The 18,383-nt window shown below is 42.1% G+C and overlaps 1 protein-coding gene across 5 annotated transcripts in view; it reads right to left on the bottom strand.

Annotated features, from left to right (window-relative positions):
* Positions 1-487: 487 nt before the first annotated feature.
* AGL (amylo-alpha-1, 6-glucosidase, 4-alpha-glucanotransferase) overlaps positions 488-18,383 on the bottom strand; it is a 49,213-nt gene continuing 31,317 nt past the window's right edge. For all 5 annotated transcript variants that reach the window (XM_068169181.1, XM_068169184.1, XM_068169180.1 and 2 more), the window contains exons 24-34: positions 17,381-17,556; positions 15,553-15,655; positions 12,939-13,164; positions 11,880-11,991; positions 11,092-11,227; positions 9,900-10,012; positions 8,448-8,659; positions 6,579-6,676; positions 5,971-6,058; positions 5,745-5,878; positions 488-3,714 (exon numbers count right to left, since the gene is read on the bottom strand). In XM_068169181.1, the coding sequence (XP_068025282.1) occupies positions 3,597-3,714; positions 5,745-5,878; positions 5,971-6,058; positions 6,579-6,676; positions 8,448-8,659; positions 9,900-10,012; positions 11,092-11,227; positions 11,880-11,991; positions 12,939-13,164; positions 15,553-15,655; positions 17,381-17,556 (1,516 nt within the window). In that variant the 3' untranslated portion in view covers positions 488-3,596. The remainder of the gene's footprint in view (positions 3,715-5,744; positions 5,879-5,970; positions 6,059-6,578; positions 6,677-8,447; positions 8,660-9,899; positions 10,013-11,091; positions 11,228-11,879; positions 11,992-12,938; positions 13,165-15,552; positions 15,656-17,380; positions 17,557-18,383) is intronic.

Raw genomic sequence — 18,383 nt, 5'->3', positions numbered from 1 at the left:
CAACCCTGTGAGGAGAGGCTGAGGGAGCTGGGGATGTTTAGCCTGGGGAAGAGGAGGCTCAGCAGGGACCTTATTGCCCTCTACAACTACGTGAAGGGAAGGTGTAGCCAGGTGGTCTCTTCTCCCAGGCAATAGTGGCAGAATGAGAGGACAGAGTCTCAAGCTGCACCAGGGCTAAATGGGCTGGATGGTAGGAAGAAATTCCTCCCAGAAAGAGAGACTGGCCATTAGAATGGGCTGCCCAGGGAGGTGGTGGAGTCACCGTACCTGGAGGTGTTCAAGAGGAGACTGGATGTGGCACTTGGTGCCATGGTCTAGTCATGAGGTCTGTGTTGATAGGTTGGACTCAATGATCCTCGAGGTCTCTTCCAACCTTAGTTATACTGTGATACTGTGATCTCTCCCCTGAGTGTAGAACTGCCACCGACTGAACAAGCAGCAAGCATCTTTAATGTTTGGGGGAAAAAACCAAAGCCAACCAACCACATGGAGAGATTAGCACTGAATTGAAGAGTTTTATTTTGTGCATTTCAGAAATGAGTGAATTTACATTTACTAACATCAGCTGCTGCTATGTTAGACAGACATGTAAAACTTGGCGTTTCCATTTTACAACATGCAGTGCAAGAATAACACATTATTTTAACTTGAACTCTCAAGTTAACCCTTGAATAAATCAGGAGCTGTTAACTGTACAAACACCAGTAACAGTCAAAATTATTCAGATTGAGAGGAAGGAGGAAAAAAAAAAAATAAGAGATCAAGAAACATCAACTGCAACACAATGGATTCACAGTTCTTTACTAAGCTCTTAGTTTGTTTTTGAAACATATTTCACTGATTCTAGCTTTGCATTACTGGAAGTTTTTGAGTATATAACATAAATGATACTAATGAATGACAAGGCAGTTTGAGATCAGTCAACTACTTTGGCTATTTTTAGGGGACAATGACTTGGGTATGGAATTTATCTAGATGAATACCAGCTCATGTAAGTGTTAAGACTTCACACTGGTTTCTTCCCTCTTCGCTTTTAAACAGTCTGGCTTGACAAAGTGTTTGGTAGCTTTGTGATAAACAACAAACAAAACCAAAACCCAACAACAAACTCCAAACAACAACAAAAAAGGCCCACAAAAACCAAGAAACCACCAGCAACCCTACCCCCTGCAGCAATTAAAACCTCAGGAGTTACTTTTGTTGCTACTTAACAGCAAAGCCAACCAGTGTGATACATAGGTTTTGTTTTTTCCTATTTAAAATATTTACCTGTCACTTAAGCTATGGTAATCAGTGCAGAAGCAGTATGTTAAGTGGGCATGTTTAGAAGTTTGTAACATATGCATTTTTGTGTACAGGGTGGTGATTTACCTTTAAAACATTATTCTTCAAGTTAGAAAAATCAACCAACAAACAAAACAACCAAGTAGTGACAATTATGCAGTCTCTGTAAGCAGTGCAGCTTGTAAAACAGTGGAAACCTATCTGTAATTATTGCAGGAGGGTTTTGATGAATGATTTCTGGCATTTCCCCCCCCCCCCAACACAAAGTGCTATTGGTAATGTTTATAATTTGACACATTCTAGAAATATTTTTTCAAGTCATAAGCTTGCAAAAATGCACTTAAAACTTTACAAGTGTTTTCATCACGTGAGAACTATTTATTCTGCTGTATTTTTCCAGCTTTCTAAACCATAGCAGCTATGAGACATGCCTTGAAATAGCAGAAATAATTACATAGGAAACCAGTAAAAAGCTAGTGATATAGCAGGGCACGAGTCTCAGTATGATTTACCAGGAGTTTCTGGAAGTTCAGTACATAATGAAAAATATAGGTTTCTTACACATTAAAAAAATAATAAACATCTGTGGTTGACATTTCAGGACCAATTTTGATCAAGTGACCTCTCTCATGCATTGTGTCAGGAAAAATAGAAGTTTCCCAATGCACGTACTGCAGCTCAGCACTTGAGGTACAACATAGAAGTTAGGATTAGGGAAGGTCTAAGGACCAAACACTTCAGCAAGGGAGTTCAAATACTTAATAACCTTTCAAACACATCATGTGAACATAGGCACTTCTTACAATGCATCTATCTTCAGCCTATTGACTTGCCCTTTTATGTATCCATCTGTAACACATCTCCCTGAATAAGACACCACACTTACACCCTACTTTAGAGAGGGTACTTTAAGATGGAAACTTTGAAATACAGATAAAACCAGAATCTGACTTACATGTTAATAGTGCATTGTCATTACAACCTGTGTATATTCCAGCATGTGTTGGCTACCATTAAGAAATACAGTCATCAGCTTTACTTTCTCTGTCTTGTCATGTGGGAACTGTTGTGAGCCTTTCTCCTGGCTGTTTATTGCACTAAGATGGAAATTCACATGAATAGAGACTTCAGAATTACCCACTGGCTTTCTGATAGCCAGTTTGGGAGCACTGAAGTGAATTCAATGTGGGCATGTAGGCATCCCAAAATGAAAGAACACCTGTATTTTGCATTGTGTTCACTGGATGCTGTTGGCAAAGAACAACACATAGAGGTAGCATTCTTATAGAGGTGATTTCAAAAGGCCTAGAAAACCTCAGCCTCTCTGCTCTAGTGGTAGGCTAATACCTCTTCCCACTGACATTAAGTATTTCTACCTGCCTCAATAGAGCTAAAATTTTCCTAAGAATAAAGGGCTGATGTGACCATACCCCTTCAACGAGTTAATTAGTCAAGCAGAGAGACTTCTTTACCACTGGCCTTCCTTCACATACAGGCTTTGCATTGCATGCACACACAAGTGTTTCTTATGAATGGTTCAAATGAAGAAACAGGTTTGCTACATGGCCCACAGTTTGATTCAAATACATTAAAAAATGGGCTAACATAGGTTATTACCTCATTATTGTTTCAGTTACCTCTCAAAGCAGTTTAAAGTTTTGGCAAGGTTTAAACATAACTTCAAAGGGTTGGTTTAGTACAGTAATGGTAACGTTTCTGTGGCTGCTTAATGGAGTGTTCAACTGAACACACACCCCAGAAAGATGCCCACAACACAGTTCAACTTAGAGACAACATATTGTGCCATCAGTAATGTATGGTGCTGCAGAACAAAGCATACCAAACTCAGAAAGCTACAGGTTAGTCTACTCCCCTTTAAGCATGCAGCTGCAAAACATCCATTTACCCTTTAACAGACACAGAGCTGTGCTACTCGTTTTCAGCTCAGGTAAAAGCCACCTCACTTTGTTACATTGAGATTTTTTTATTTGAAAATTCTTAAAAAAACCCCAAAAACCAAAAAACAAACTCAAAGCGACTTCAATTTGTGCATATTCTTAAAATTTATCCTTTGAAACAGTATCTGCAGCAGGTGTGCACTGTGATTTTGTTTCATTGTCGTGGCCTGATCCTCAAAAAACAACTCAAGCCCCACACAGTTATAGGGCATAGGAGCTACTGGCATCTTTGAAATACAGGACACAGCTTAAGTGATTGTGCATAACAGGACATTTCCCTTACAGTGTAAGCCAAGTGTTCATTTATGCCCAGTAAGACCACAGATGTTTAATCAAATCAATCCAAATAAACTTTTACAAGTCATAAAGGACTTCAAGGATAACACCAATCGACCAGGCCTGAGTTTCACAGCTAAAAGGGCAATACTGTCCATTTTCATTGGTCAGTTCTGGAAGCCCTTTCCAGGATGATCTGATAAAGGAAAACACAAATGAGCATTATATACTGGAATTAAAACATTGAATTTTAAAGCCTGTCAGAAGATTGTACAAGTAGGAAACAGGAACCTATGCCTAAAGGTCTGCTGTCTTGCAGGCACAGGGTATACTTTAATAACCAAGATTTCATTCAGTGTTGTTCTTGTCCCTGCAGCTGAGAATTTTAATTTTTTTTGTGAGGGTGCCTCTCCTTCCAAGTAGACTTTTTGCCGCTAATACTATCTGAGCTTATACTGCTGGCATGCTGCTCCTGTTTCTTACTCAGGAGTTTTGCAGTTGGAAGAATATGAATGAACTTTGGGATAATTAAATTTAAACTACAATTAAAAAATTGCATGAGGGTGCCAAGAAGTCGCAGTGGCTGGAAGACAGCATGACTAAGGGCAACAAGGCTGGGGAGAGGCCTTGAGCACAAGCCTCATGAGGAGATGCTGAGGGAGCTGGGATTGTTTAGCCTGGAGAAGAGGAGGCTCAGGGGAGACCTTATTGCTCTCTACAGCTACCTGAAACGTGGTTGTAGCCAGGAAGGGGTTGGTCTCTTCTCCCAGGCAACCAGCACCAGAACAAGAGGATACAGTCTCAAGCTGCACCAGGGGAAGTTTAGGCTCGAGGTGAGGAGAAAGTTCTTCACTGAGAGAGCCATTGGTCATTGGAATGGGCTGCTCAGGGAGGTGGTGGAGTCACCATCCCTGGAGATGTTCAAGAGGGGATCGGACGTGGCACTTGGTGCCATGGTCTAGTCATGAGGTCTGTGGTGACATGTTGGACTCGAAGATCCTCGAGGTCCCTTCCAACCCTAGTGATACTGTGACTACATAAGCCTTTTATTCCTCCACAGGAGCAATATACCACCCCCACCCCAAACGAGCATATTTACAGAAGTATGCTTAAAGTGAGCCTGCTGCTACATTAATAATCCTGCACACAAATGAGTGACCAAAACAGAGTAAGAGTTTGCTATTTAAGTAGTAAGACCAAAAAAAGCAAAGAACACTGCCAGCCTGCTAGTTATTTGGCAATAACACCAAACAAATACTGCCCAGTTTGACAATACTGCCTAACTAGGACAAGGCACTACCTAAGGCCAAAAGTAACTTAAATACTTTTTGTTCCTTGTGTGGTTGCACAAATCCTTTTGACCACTCCTACTAAGTCACTCTTACAGATACATATAAATGAAATACTTGAAGTACTGCAGAATAGATTATATGCAAGAGCTACCAAGGGCAAGACCTTTGGTTTGTTTAATTTGTCTCAAATCCTTAAAAACCCAACAGACAGAAAAAGACAAAAAAAAAGAAAATGGGTTTGGTAGTTTGTTTTTTTAAAAGGGAGAACCCATTGGCCATTGGAATGGGCTGCCCAGGGAGGTGGTGGAGTCACCATCACTGGAGGTGCTTAAAAAGAGACTGGATGGGGCGCTTGGTGCCATGGTTTAGTTGATTAGATGGTGTTGTGTGATAGGTTGGACTCAATGATCTCAAAGGTCTTTTCCAACCTGGTTAATTCTATTCTATTCTAACCCAAATTGCAAAGGAACATTTAAGATTCATAAGCAAATTCCTCTGCCTTCCTAAAACACAAGCAACCCTAACAGTATTTTGCATCAGTTTATCTGCCCCAATTTTAATCTGTCAGCACTAGCACTTCAATTATTTTGTTTCAGGTTGTTTTGAAAGACTTTGACTTTTTAAAAAGCAACTCAGCAACATTTTTCTCTGAAATTTAATTTTCTGTATGAAATTACATCCTAAGTTTTACATAAGCTTTAGTTCACTCAGTCTTCACACAGCTATCAGTAATTCTGCAAACTACAAATGGCACTAAAGCTCAGCTCTACTTCCAGCCTGGCTTGAGATCTGCCATAGCACATGTATCAGTGAACTTTTTAGGCAGAAAACAGATGTTGTTTATAGTATAGATCTGTACTGTTATGTGTAATTGGATAGTGGATGCCACCAGCTTGAAGGAATTAGTTTCAGTCTGTGTTAGTTGGTGTCTTACCTTTCAAGGTGAACATAGTGGCGAGAAAGAACATTCTTAACCATGACTACAGTTTTTGCATATATCTCTGGACCAATCAACTTTGAGAAGTACAGTTTGGCACGAAGGAAATATCCAATTGGCCACAGCCACTCCTAAGCAGAGAGGGAAAAGAGATGATTATTTCAGCTGTCACTCTGAAAAGATGACAGAACTTTTTGCTAGAACTGAAGCAACTAGCTCTTACAGGTCCTTGGTGGTAGTTAAAACCTCTGGCTACATTGTAGTTGTCATTGTCAAGAGCATTGTCATATACTCCACAGTAAACCATATCACTGCAAGAAAGAAAAGATAAAGTTATGCAGAGTAAGCCTTCACAAAAACTGTGCATAAAAACTGAAAGCAAAAAATGAACCAGACATTTGTCATAGCAATTTACATTTAATGATGTCAGGGAAGTCTCCACCAGGTTTTGTATTGTAAGTTACAGTAGAATTCCAAATATGATTTAAACTAGCAAGAAAATGGTTAAGGTCTTGGAATGGCTTGGATTAATAGTTTTTGAAGTTTTTACACAAGCTCTCTTGCTGTGTACTGTATCATCTATAACTATGTATTCAACACCATTTATGACACAACATTTGACTTGCTTATTCTGTGACACCCAAAACCACCCGGTCATTGTCTACACAAAATCAATTTGAGGCACTTCAGAACAGCAAAGGAATTGTTCTGCAAGCCTTAATGCACATATATGCATATATATGAGGATTAACAAAAGCAATACTATCTCCACATGCCAAAGATTTCCTACTGTCATGTTTTGTAATTAACACTTATCTCTACTGTACTTACTCTGGGTCTAAGGTTTTCATGCCTAATGGACCAAGCAGTTTTTCCTCTGCTATCTGCAGAGCTTTCCAAGCTCTTTCAGGTGTGAACAACTCAGGGGCCTATTGAAAGAATAAAATTGTAATGGGTAAACTGCATAAAAACACACATCATAGTATCATTCAGGGTTGGAAGGGACCACAAGGATCATCTAGTTCCAAGCCCCCTACCATGGGCAGGGACAGCCCACACTAGAGCAGGCTGGCCAGAGCCTCATCCAGCCTGGCTGGCTATACAAATGTAGAAAACCACAAAACACTTATGCTTCACTGAATTGATTGTGGCCTTCCAGTATCTGAAGGGGGCCTACAGGAAGGCTGGGGAAGGACTTCTCAGGATCTCAGGTAGTGATAGGACTGGGGGAATGGAATGAAGCTGGAGGTGGGGAGATTCAGGCTGGATGTGAGGAGGAAGTTCTTCACCAGGAGAGTGGTGAAGCCCTGGAATGGGTTGCCCAGGGAGGTGGTCGAGGCCCCGTCCCTGGGGGTGTTTAAGAGTAGGCTGGATGAGGCTCTGGCCAGCCTGATCTAGTGTGGGGTGTCCCTGCCCATGGCAGGGGGGTTGGAACTAGATGATCCTTGCGGTCCCTTCCAACCCTGAATGAAACTATGAAACTTCTAGAACCTTCAAGTCAGACTAAGCAAGAAGATAGAAGCCACCCAAAGCTTTTTTTGCTTTTTAGTTTAAATAGTCTTGCCAAGCATTATTTGTGAAGCTCTTTACAAATCCCCTAAAGGCAAACAACCCATACTCTGGAGCTCATTTGACAAGAAAAGTAGCCTCCCAACCCTAACCTTAAAAAACATTCTGGACAGTGAAAACTGCAAATTGATCCTGGCTAGCTGTACATAGGAGAGCAGTTTCATTTAGCTATGTCCTGTCAAGGATGTATATTTAGGAAATACTCCAAAGATGGAAAAATACTAAAAGCAAGGGGGGAGGGAAAGAGGAGGAAGCTTTCAAAAAGTTATCCTAAGCTGTGGTGGGTTAAAATTTCCCCCCCAACATTTAGTTTGCCAGAGCAGCTCAGCTGGAAGCAAATAAAAGCTGTATTTACAAGCAAAACTACAATCTAGAATGGAATGCAATGAATGTGTACTAAATGTTCAGTATTTGCAGTACTTACAGGTATTTACAATTAATAAATGACACAAGAACTCCCCTGGCCAAGGACCAGGGGAGGCTACTAGCTTCTCCCTCCTTGCCTCCCCTCACACTAGATCAGGTTGCCTAGACCCACATCCAGCCCAGCCTTCAAAACCCCCAGGGATGAGGCCTCCACCACCTCCCTAGCCAACCTGTTCCAGTGTCTCACCACCCTCATGGGGAAGAACTTCTTCCTAACATCCAATCTGAATCTACCTATTTCTATTTTTCTCATTCCCCCCTCAGTCCTGTCACTCCCTGACACCCTAAAAAGTCCCTCCCCAGCTTTCTTGTAGCTCCCTTCAGACACGGAAGGCCACAATTCTCCTCAGTGCCTTCTTTCTTCCAGACCAAACAGCCCCAACTCCCTCAGTGGGAGCCCCAGCTCCCACGTTCCAGCACCTCCAGATCCTTCTTGTAAGAGAGGCTCCAGAACTGGATGCAGTACTCCAGCTGGGGTCTCAGAGTGGAGTAGAGGGGGGAGAATCACCTCCCTTGACCTGATGGCTGTGCTTCTCTCGATGCAGCCCAGGATGTGATTTGCTTTCTGGGCTGCAAGTACACACTGGTGGCTCGTGTTGAGCTTCTCATACACCAGCTTTACAATGAACTTTACAATGCAAGCTTAATTCAGCAATAAAGACAATTTTAGAGTGCAAATGCTTCCCTCCACTCCCCACCACTTACCACAACCATTGCTACTGTAAAATTTGGCCTGAGCTGGTAATCACACCACGGACTGGAAGCTCCATAGCTGTCCTTATAAATTCCACGTTTGTGAACAAGATCTGGGTGCTTTTCATTGGGATCTGCTGGGTTCTCGGAGACAAAGAACAGCCTTTCAAAGTGTCCTTGAATTTTCCTGTTCCACTCGTCGTATGTGATAGTCTCCTCCTTTCCTGCAAGATGTCCCACACAGGTTTGATTTTCTGAAAGTGCCTACAGTGGTAACAACTTACAGTATCACTAAGGTTGGAAGAGACCTCAAAGATCATCAAGCCCAACCTGTCACCACAGACCTCATGACTAGACTATGGCACCAAGTGCCACATCCAATCCCCTCTTGAACCCCTCCAGGGATGGTGACTCCACCACCTTCCTGGGCAGCACATTCCAATGGTGAACAATTCTCTCAGTGTAGAACTTTCTCCTCACCTCGAGTTTATGTCTGTTTTGACTGCTTTGCTTATTGAAGTTTTACATAAGAGCCTCCTAGCAAAATAAAGGCCGCAGTAGCCTTGCAAAAGAAGTTATTGATCAGCAGCAGCATAAATTAACTGCTAGATAATGCCAATGCTCACAACTGGTTTTACACAGCATTTTCCTACACGTAGTTAGCTCAAAGCAAACAGCAGGAGGTTCTCTGAATTAAAAGTAAATATTTAATGAGTAAGTTGAAAATTTGCAATGAACAGCTCTCGTGGTTAGATGACAGGTCTTATACAGCACAATATTCTTGCTATTTTGAAGGCTTCAAAGGCAAGTCTCAAAACATTAGGGTAATTTTTAAAGCTTTCTCTTCCTGACACTCACCAGGAGCAGACCTAGCAGCACATCATATTTAGGCCAATTTTACAGTTACAGAATCACAGAATCAACCAGGTTGGAAAAGACCTCCAAGATCATCAAGTCCACCTGATCACCCAACCCCATCTGATCAACTAGACCATGTAACTAAGTGTCTCATTCAGGCTTATCTGAATAAGCCTCACTGAGCAGCACATTCCAATGGGCAATCTCTCTTCCTGTGAAGAACTGCTTTCTAAGATCTTGTGCGCTTGAGCCTGTGTCCTCTTGTTCTGTTGGTGGTTGCCTGGGAGAAGAGACCAACCCCCACCTGGCTACAGCCTCCCTTCAGGTAGTTGTAGAGAACAATAAGGTCTCCCCTGACCCTCCTTCTCCAGGCTAAACAATCCCAGCTACCTCAGCCTCTCCTCATAGTGCTTGTGTCCCAAACCCCTCCCCAGCTTTGCTGCCCCTCCCTGGACATGTTCGAGCATCTCAACATCTTTCTTGAATTGAGGGCCCCTTCTTGAGTAGTTTGCTAATAACCCTTGATGTTATATGGCCATGATTTAATTGTTGTAGGTATTTTTTTTATACTTCAGTAATAGAATGATGAGATGTGCCTGTTTTTACCATGTCTTTTCACAGTGACTCCACGAAATGGAAACACATTCTTCCCAGACAAATCCAGCAACCAGCGAACAGCCGACTTGCACAGGCCAACAATTTCCACAGCAGAGCCATCTCTAAAACAATAATGGTTAAAAAAAAGCCCCAGAATTACTTTAAGAAGGCTATTAAAGTTCAGTGAGTAACTGGAAAAAAAATAAAATCTGTACTTGGGCTAGACACTATTTTTCTCCAGTCTCCTGCTAGTGCCCTCTTTCTCCGAGGTGAGCATCCCTAAGTTCTACAGCACTGTGATGTTTTGTAACAGCTCCATCATCATCATTGCTGTCCTGACTCTGTGAATTTCAGTCATTCCTCTCTCAGCATGGAGAATCCTTAAATGCTCTTTATTATGTCCTTTTTGAGACCAGATCTGCACACAACACTCAAGACACAAATGCACCCTGCAGGTGCAAGGTTCCACAGAGGCAGAATGATTCCCTCTGTCTTGCTCCAAAATCCCTTACTGATGACACCCATTATTATTTTTAACACATTTTTAATGGCTGCTGCTGTACACTAAGATGTTTTCAGAAAGCTATCGATGACTCAAGACTTCCTTCTTGTGTTGTAGCTCAGTTCTCACAGCACTGTGTGGGCAAAGTTTAGACTGTTTCCCCTAGATGCATATTTTAATGTTATCTGTGCTAAAGCTCTTCTGCCATTTGTAGGTGCACTCAGTTTTATAGGGTACTTTTGAGTTTCCTGAAGGCCCAAAAATAAGAGATGAGAATGAAAGTAGATTTAGATACTAGATCCCATCTGATGGAGAAGCAATGGAAGGAGGGGTTTGGGTGGGGGGAAAAGGAAGGAAGGTTTTCTATCAGCTAACAGTTAGGGAATGAGCTTGACTGTAAACTGGCTAGCAAGCATATTTTTCCCCCCTGTACAACAGACTAACATAAACTGCTATTATCACACCCAGCTAACTTGCACAGAAGCCAAGGGCTTCACGTGCCAAGAACACACATTTTTCTTTCAAATGAGCAAAAAAATAGGACACCCCCCTATATATATAAGAGTTTAGCAGGCAGAAACATTTACATTTGAGACATCACTTCACAGATGTGTTAATGGAAAGCATAGTAGTTCTACTTAAGAATTTCTGTTAAAAAAAAAGTTAAAAAAGCAGCCCCTCCAAGCCTGGATCTTGTACCTTGGTGTAGCTGGGATTCCCATGTTGTGAGCTCTGTCGCTCTCTCCCATTTTATCCATCCAAGTGCCACAATTGAAGCGGTTCCCTCCATAGACAAACCCTGTCTCACGGTCAACACCTGCAGTCACATTAAAACCTGCCAAACAAAAATATGAGATGGGTTTCTAAAGGCAAATGTACTTCAAGTGAACTTTGTTGTTTACAGACAGCTTGTCCCACACTATATACAGAATCACAGAATTATTGAGGCTGGAGTAGACCTCTGAGATCGTCAAGTCCAGTCTATGACCTAACACCACCACAGTGACCACACCATGGCACTGAGTGCCACATTCAATCTTTCCTTAACCACCTCCAGGGACAGCAACTCCACCACCTGCCTGGGCAGTCCATCCCAGTATCTGATTCCTCTTCCCCTGAGGAAGTGCTTCCTAACATCCAACCTAAACCGCCCCTGGCACAGCTTCAGGCCATGCCCTCTTGTCCTGTCAGAAGCTGCCTAGAAGAGCCTGACCCCCCACCTTACCACATCTTCTCTTCAGGTAGTTGTAGAGTGTGATAAGGACCCCCTGAGTGTCCTCTTCTCCAGGCTAAACAACCCTGGCATCTCCTCACAAGACTTTAAGGAACACTTTATCAGGCCCTTCTAAACCAGCAAATCCATTCCAAGTAACACAGCTCTAGTTCAATTAAACAATTATTCAAAAATACATTCAACAGCTAGAGGAAAAGAAGCATAAACTATAGCAATCTTCTGAATTGTCTAGCAGGTGTTCTATACACATTACCTTCATCTCTCATTTTTTGATCTATCTGGGGGCCAGCATTCCTCTCCCGGAAGCGTATCCCTTCCATGTGTCGCTGCATTGCTTCCTGGATTACTTCATAAAGTGGCTGATCCTAGATTGGTTGCATGTTGGGATGATGGCAAAGGCAAGATGAAAAATTAGTATAAAGGCTCTATCTAATGTGCAGATAGCAGCAACTGTCAGCCTCTGGTTTATGCTGCTTCAAAAGGAAAAGCAGCTAACGTTTTCAGTAGCATCTCTGTAAATGGCAATGCCCTGCATATAATTTTTAATATAAGTATTTCTTTCAAAACACAAAGAAAAGTGTTGTGGTTTGAAGGATAACAGGTGGGTAGGTGGACCCTAGGACCCCAGATGGGGTCACTGGGTCACGTTATCCCCTCCCCTTTCCTGCCTATCCTCTATTTAAGGGGACAGTAAGTTCCTTTAGTCTCTCTTTTCCCTTTTTCCTTCCTGCCTGGTGGGAAGCTGTTGCAGGCTGCTGGAACCCTTGGTGGGGTTGGGCCTACATCAAGGTGGTTGAGCTTGCATCCATGCACTGTGGAGAAATCCACTGGTGTATGAGATCAGGTTTTGTGTATTTCTGTATATATCCCTTCCCTCAATCTCTGTACATCCCTTTTCCCTTCATACCTTTTATTATTTGTTCAAATCACTTTCTTAACTTCCAATTCTGTGCAAGTCCTTTTGTTTACCCCTTACCTCCTCTGCCTATTTTTCCCCTGACAGGGGAGAGGGAGGAGAAGGGGGTGGGGGTAATCTAAATTCTGTCCTGTGGAGTTTCGCCCTGAAACCTTAAACAGTGATACAAAGAAAGTCATTTAGAATATGATGATTTTCCCCCTCCACCCCAAAGCCCCCTTAGCTGTCTAAGCATGTGATGCAGATGTGAGAAGTGCCTAAAATACAAAACTTTTCTGATACTATCAAACTTGACCACCAACTGATAGTGACAGGCCCTCGCAGCTACTAAGATTACATCCTTTCATTGAAAAAATTATAGTTCCGTTAAATACTTCAATCAGAAGTTATCTTTACCACGGTGCCTGCAGGCTGAGGAGAAGAATCATCTCCTGGGTACATCCTAGAAACAGGACACCTGAGAATGTCCAATCCATTTGGAGCAATTTTACAGTAGTCCTGGATACACTGAAGCCACCACCACACAGCGTCACGACAGTTGTATCTGGCATGTGTCCCTTGGCCGAGCAGGTTGGGAATGAGACCATGTCTTAAAGTCCCACCGTATGCTAAAATGATGTTTCTAGAAGAGAAAATCCACCATCTCCACTGAGTTACTTTCAAGGCTATTATTGGACCAAGAATTAAATACAAAGCATACAAATTCACCTTAACAGTAAGGTAAGTTAAGGAGACAAACATGATGTTAAAGACAGATGCCAAAATGTTGCCCTTGAAAGCTACAAATAATTTAGCACGAACTTTTTACAATTAAAAGTTATCTATTCCCTACAAATTCCCCAGTGTGAAAATGATCAGGGGGTTGGAGCTCTGGTTGAGGACTGGTTGAAATAGCTGGGGGTGTTCAGCCTGGAGAAGAGAAGGGTCCAGGGAGACCAAATGGAAGCCTGCCAGTACCTGAAGGGGACTTGTCGTAGTTTGGGCTGGGTGCCCTCTGCTACAGGGGTATTTCCTGTGTCCAGAAGTCCAGCCCAATGGGTGGACACAGGAAATTAGGTTATTTCCTACCATGATCCCTTGCACCACTATAAGTTTCATGGCAGGGTCTGGCACTTCCTCTTTCCTTCCTCCTCGCCACCTGGTAACTGGGGGAGAGATCTCTCGGCCATGGGCCTGGCTAGGCCCAAGGCCATGAGGGGATGGGCAGTCTCGGATCTGGCCAGCTGAGACTAGCCTAACAGTGGGGGGGGGAAGGAGGAGCCCTGGGGGTTTGGGTGCACCCTCAGGTGGGGATGGGATCTCTCTGGGTCTGTTTTGGGGTTTCCTCTTGTCACTGTGTTTCTAATTCTCTGCACACACTCACTGTTCTCCATTTAAACTTTCCATCACTTTTGCAATCTGTTTGTCTGAGTCGTTATTCCTGCCCGTGGTGGGGAGGGGGGTCTGCCCCAACCCATTACAGGACTACAGGAAGAATGGAGAGAGACTGCTTACAAAGGCCTGCTGCGAGGGGCAATGGCTTGAAACTAAAGAGCAGATTTAGATTGGATGTTAGGAACAAGTTCTTTACTGTGAGGGTGGTGGAACACTGGATCCAGTAGCCTAGGGAGGTGGTTGGAGTCCCATCCCTGGAGATATTCAAGGTGAGGCTGGACAGGGCTCTGCACGACCTGATCTAGTCAACGATGTCCCTGCTGACTGCAGAGGGGATTGGACTGGATGACATGACCTTCGGAGGTCCCTTCCAAGTCAGACCATTCTATAATTCCATGAACACATTTAAATCAGCAGACAAGCTAGCCTGCTTCTTCATAGCTAGTGATACAGCACCCACACCAAATCCCACTGAGGTCACAGGGATTGCTTTTATTGACATTGTTTATGATTACCCTGGTTCTGATGGGAGGGGTAGAATGGGGACAGGAGTAGATGGGAATTTCCTGTTAAAATATAGAAAGGTGACAGCAACTGAGGTTATGAGAAGTTCCATTTGAGAACCGTTCCATGTACCTTGCAGAAAACATGGATTCCAGGTATTTTTAGAAGGGAATCTAAACATAGTAGAAGACTGCAGATCTTACTTCATGACAAAGGTAATAGTTGGCCAAATGTACAACAGTGTAAGTACATGCTAATTTTCAACAGCTAATCACAATGTTAGGGGCTGTAAGGGACCTTGTAAGCTCATCCAGTCCAGCCTCCCCTGCCAGAACAGGAGCACCTAGAGCAGATCACACAGGAATATATCCAGATGGGTTTTGAGTATCTCCAGAGAAGGAGACTCCACAACCCCCCGGGCAGCCTGTTCCAGTGTTTTGCCACCCTCACAGGGAGAAATTCTTCCTCATGTTTCCACGGAACTTCCTAGGGCTCAACTTCCACCATTGCCCCTTGTGCTGTCATTGGGCATCACCAAGCAGAGCCTGGCTCCAGCATCTTAGCACTAATGTTTGTGCTTGGATCATGTGGCAAGCTCCACCCAAACTAAGGTTGATGGAAATACCAAATCAATAGACATGGCTTATATCTGGCTCATTTGTCAGGTTAAACAGATAGCAGATTGTAACAACCTACAATTGTTAGACAAATGCTAGCAGTTACAAGAAGAAAATAAATCAAACCCCCCACAGTACATAGGCAATGATACCATTCTGATTAAAATAATCTCTTCAAACTTTAAAATAAATAATTGTGAACTTATTGCTTAGCAACAATGCTGCAAATACACACCAAGCACTGTTTAAGGACAGGCAGTAGTGCAGCAGAGGTTAAAACTACATTATCTGTACACAACATCAGCTCGATCCCAGTGCTACGAAAGCAAAGGAGAAAAATCTGAACAGGATTTTTAATTCCACTTAGAGAGAACTCCCAAATCCACCTAGGGCCAGTGAAGTTTTTATACTGCACAGCAGATGTTTCTGACAGCTTCTGTGCCACCTCGAGTTTTGAGCGCAGGCGTTTTTCCTGGCTGCCTTCGAAACCAGTAAGAACTAAGAGTAAGCCTTACCTTGCTTCTAGATAGCGCCCAGTAACTAACATTAGACCTCTCAGTGCAATAAAGGTGTCTCTTCCCCAGGAGCGAAAAATTCCAGAGGAAAAGTGAGGTAAACCTAAAAAGAAATGCCACTGTTCATTTCATTTACTGAAATGGCTGAAATCCCCAAGCACACGTGTATGGACAAAATAACCACCAGAGGTAAAGATAAATTCACCTTTATAGTTGTTTTTTCCCCCCCTAGATTAAGCTATTCAAACGATCTTCTAGCCCAAGTTCTTGATAAAATGAAGTAAATTCTCATTTTAGAAGAGTACCTTCCAGAATGTCAATATCATGCAGCACTTTCTCCTATCAATCACAGCCCCATTTTTATTACCATGCTATGTAATTTCAGCCATTCTGTTTGTAAAAGCGGCAGAAAGAAAAGGAACAAAGAAAAGGCAGCACTCTGACAAGATCTGTAAAGCTTTGTTGGCAACTATTTCTGTATGAGAGTTGTGCCATCTCAGGAGTGTAAAGGGAAGACTGGAAGAGCTATGAATTTCTTCAGCCCACAACTATTCTCAGCCACTACAAAAGGAATCCTGCTTCTGTGTTCCTCCAGCTTCTAGAACCAGCTCTAACTGCAAACACTGTAACATGTTACTTTAAGAATGGTCCTGACTGATACAGCATGCCCATTAGAACAGTAAGGTCCACCCTTGTCTGGTTTTCCATGGATTAACTCTCTTCATCTCAAACAGGAAAATCCATACGGCAGTTTTGAAACAGCAGGTGATTGTGCATGCTTGATAGAATGTTTTAACTTCTACCACCTACTGTTTGCTACTACTCAAACAAGGCCTCCATACCTCCATAATTTTGTATTATGTAACAGCACTTGAGAATGACAATCCAAGTAAGAGCTAAAAAAAATCTCAGACAAATAGCAGTGAGTATATGAAAGGAATATTTAAGACCACATCCTTTAGTATAATCAATCTTGTTAACTTGGAACACTGTGCCTCTGCTTCTAGGTAACACTGAGGTAGGCAAATGGAATGTTACTAGAAACCAGAAACTCAAAGCGGTAGAATTCCATGACAGAAAGACAGACAGCAAAAGAAAAGGCAATAAACACGCCAATGAGACAGATGCCATGGAATCTGTGGATGATAAAAGTTTCTATGGTTTCAGAAAATAAATGGGCCAGTTAAGAACAAAAATAAATGTATTCTAAGCCACTGGACAGAGAGATTAATACTTCTGACATGGCAAAGCATCCAATTTAAAGACTGCCAAATGCTGGCAGAACATTCAGAGGCATAAACACTATTTGTTGACTGCTTTTATGCTCTTTCCTTTTGCAGTCTGTTTTGGATTAGGTGGTGTCCTGATCTGCTAATGATTCTTTCATTGTATGAGAACTTGAAAACAACAAAAATTCACCCTTGTAATTCATTACAATCAGTTTCTTAAATTCATGTTTAAAATAGATAAACTAAATCTATTGTGCTAAGTATATTTATCTCAAGCAAGTCTTCTGGAAAGGAAGAAAATGTACTCATGGATCTTCGTATCTGATAAAAGTGGATGTAAGTATTTACAAGCTCCCCAAGAGCAGTAACAAAATGGCTTGTCCACAAGAAGTACTGCCAGACAAAACTTCCTATTAAACACAAATTAAAACACAAGGGGAAACTGAGGAAAACTGCTACCTCCATTTTATGCAGGGTTGCTGACATATGGATCCCAAGCACAACAAAGTCAATTTTAATACAGTTACTAAAAACAGTTCAGCTCTTTTGGGAGACCTTTTTTTTTTTGTTGTTTGTTTTTCAGAGTTGTCCTCACTTACCAGCTGCCAAGGAAACACAACACTGTTCTTTCTCATTTGTAATCTCATTCAGTCTGTAGGGAACATCATGTAAGGAAGGAGAGAGATTTGGCAGACAAGAGTATTTTCCTATCCCACACAGCTGGACTGAACCCATGGCAAGGTGTTTTACAAACGTTGATCCGTTCTGCACAAAGCTGTAATGCAACAGGATTAAAGAGCTTCACATTCAGCAGTATCAGCCCATGAAATGTATCCTTTTTCATTTATAGAAGACTGGTTTTCATTACTATGCATAAAGCATAGACCAACAAGGAGTTAATTTAGTTACTTTGCATTAATTAATTCTGTATACTCCCCCCACAATGGGTACCTAATGTTAGCCTTACATTTTCATCTTTTTAATGCCAAATACTTCTAGGGGAAAGAAAAGAAAATTGGTTTGGTTTGGTTTACTCAATGCCTACATACAGACAAGACCTTAAGGACATGGTGAAAGGTATTTCATTATGAAGAAAAGTTTCTGTCAGATCCTAATCAGTGGGTTTTTTTCAGTCATCACATTTTTGTATGTTCTTTTATATAGAAATGGTCAATCAATAAATCAATTAACACATTGTCTCAAGTAATGCAACCTGCATTCTGAACTAGTTCATCTTTGAGCTTTTTTTTTTCCTTCCCCCCCATAAAATAGACTACTTTCCCACATGATTTCACAGCCATACCAAATTCCATTCCCATTTTAACCTCTGCAGTTTTATAAAGCACTGGTTTGTTCAGAATGTTCACAGCTAGAATAAAAGCTACATTAAACCAATCTCCCTTCCCCCTTTCCAAGCAGCATCTTGGAAGACACTGAGGATCACCCAGTTATTTCAAGAGCTAAGCAAAGTGCTCAGATAATGGAAGATATTTAGCTGTGTCAAACCTGGCTTGGTTTTTCACCCCCTGACTTTCAAGGATTCTGTGCAGTTGCACTAAAATTACAGCAAAAAATGCTTCCAAAGCCTGGCAGAGAAATGCT

The sequence above is a fragment of the Melanerpes formicivorus genome, unplaced genomic scaffold (genome assembly GCF_026170545.1).
Source record: "Melanerpes formicivorus ecotype bairdi unplaced genomic scaffold, bMelFor1.0.p_v2 SCAF_169, whole genome shotgun sequence".
Taxonomy (NCBI): domain Eukaryota; kingdom Metazoa; phylum Chordata; class Aves; order Piciformes; family Picidae; genus Melanerpes; species Melanerpes formicivorus.
Note: the sequence above shows the minus strand (reverse complement) of the source record. Positions and strands in the feature narration are given on the sequence as shown.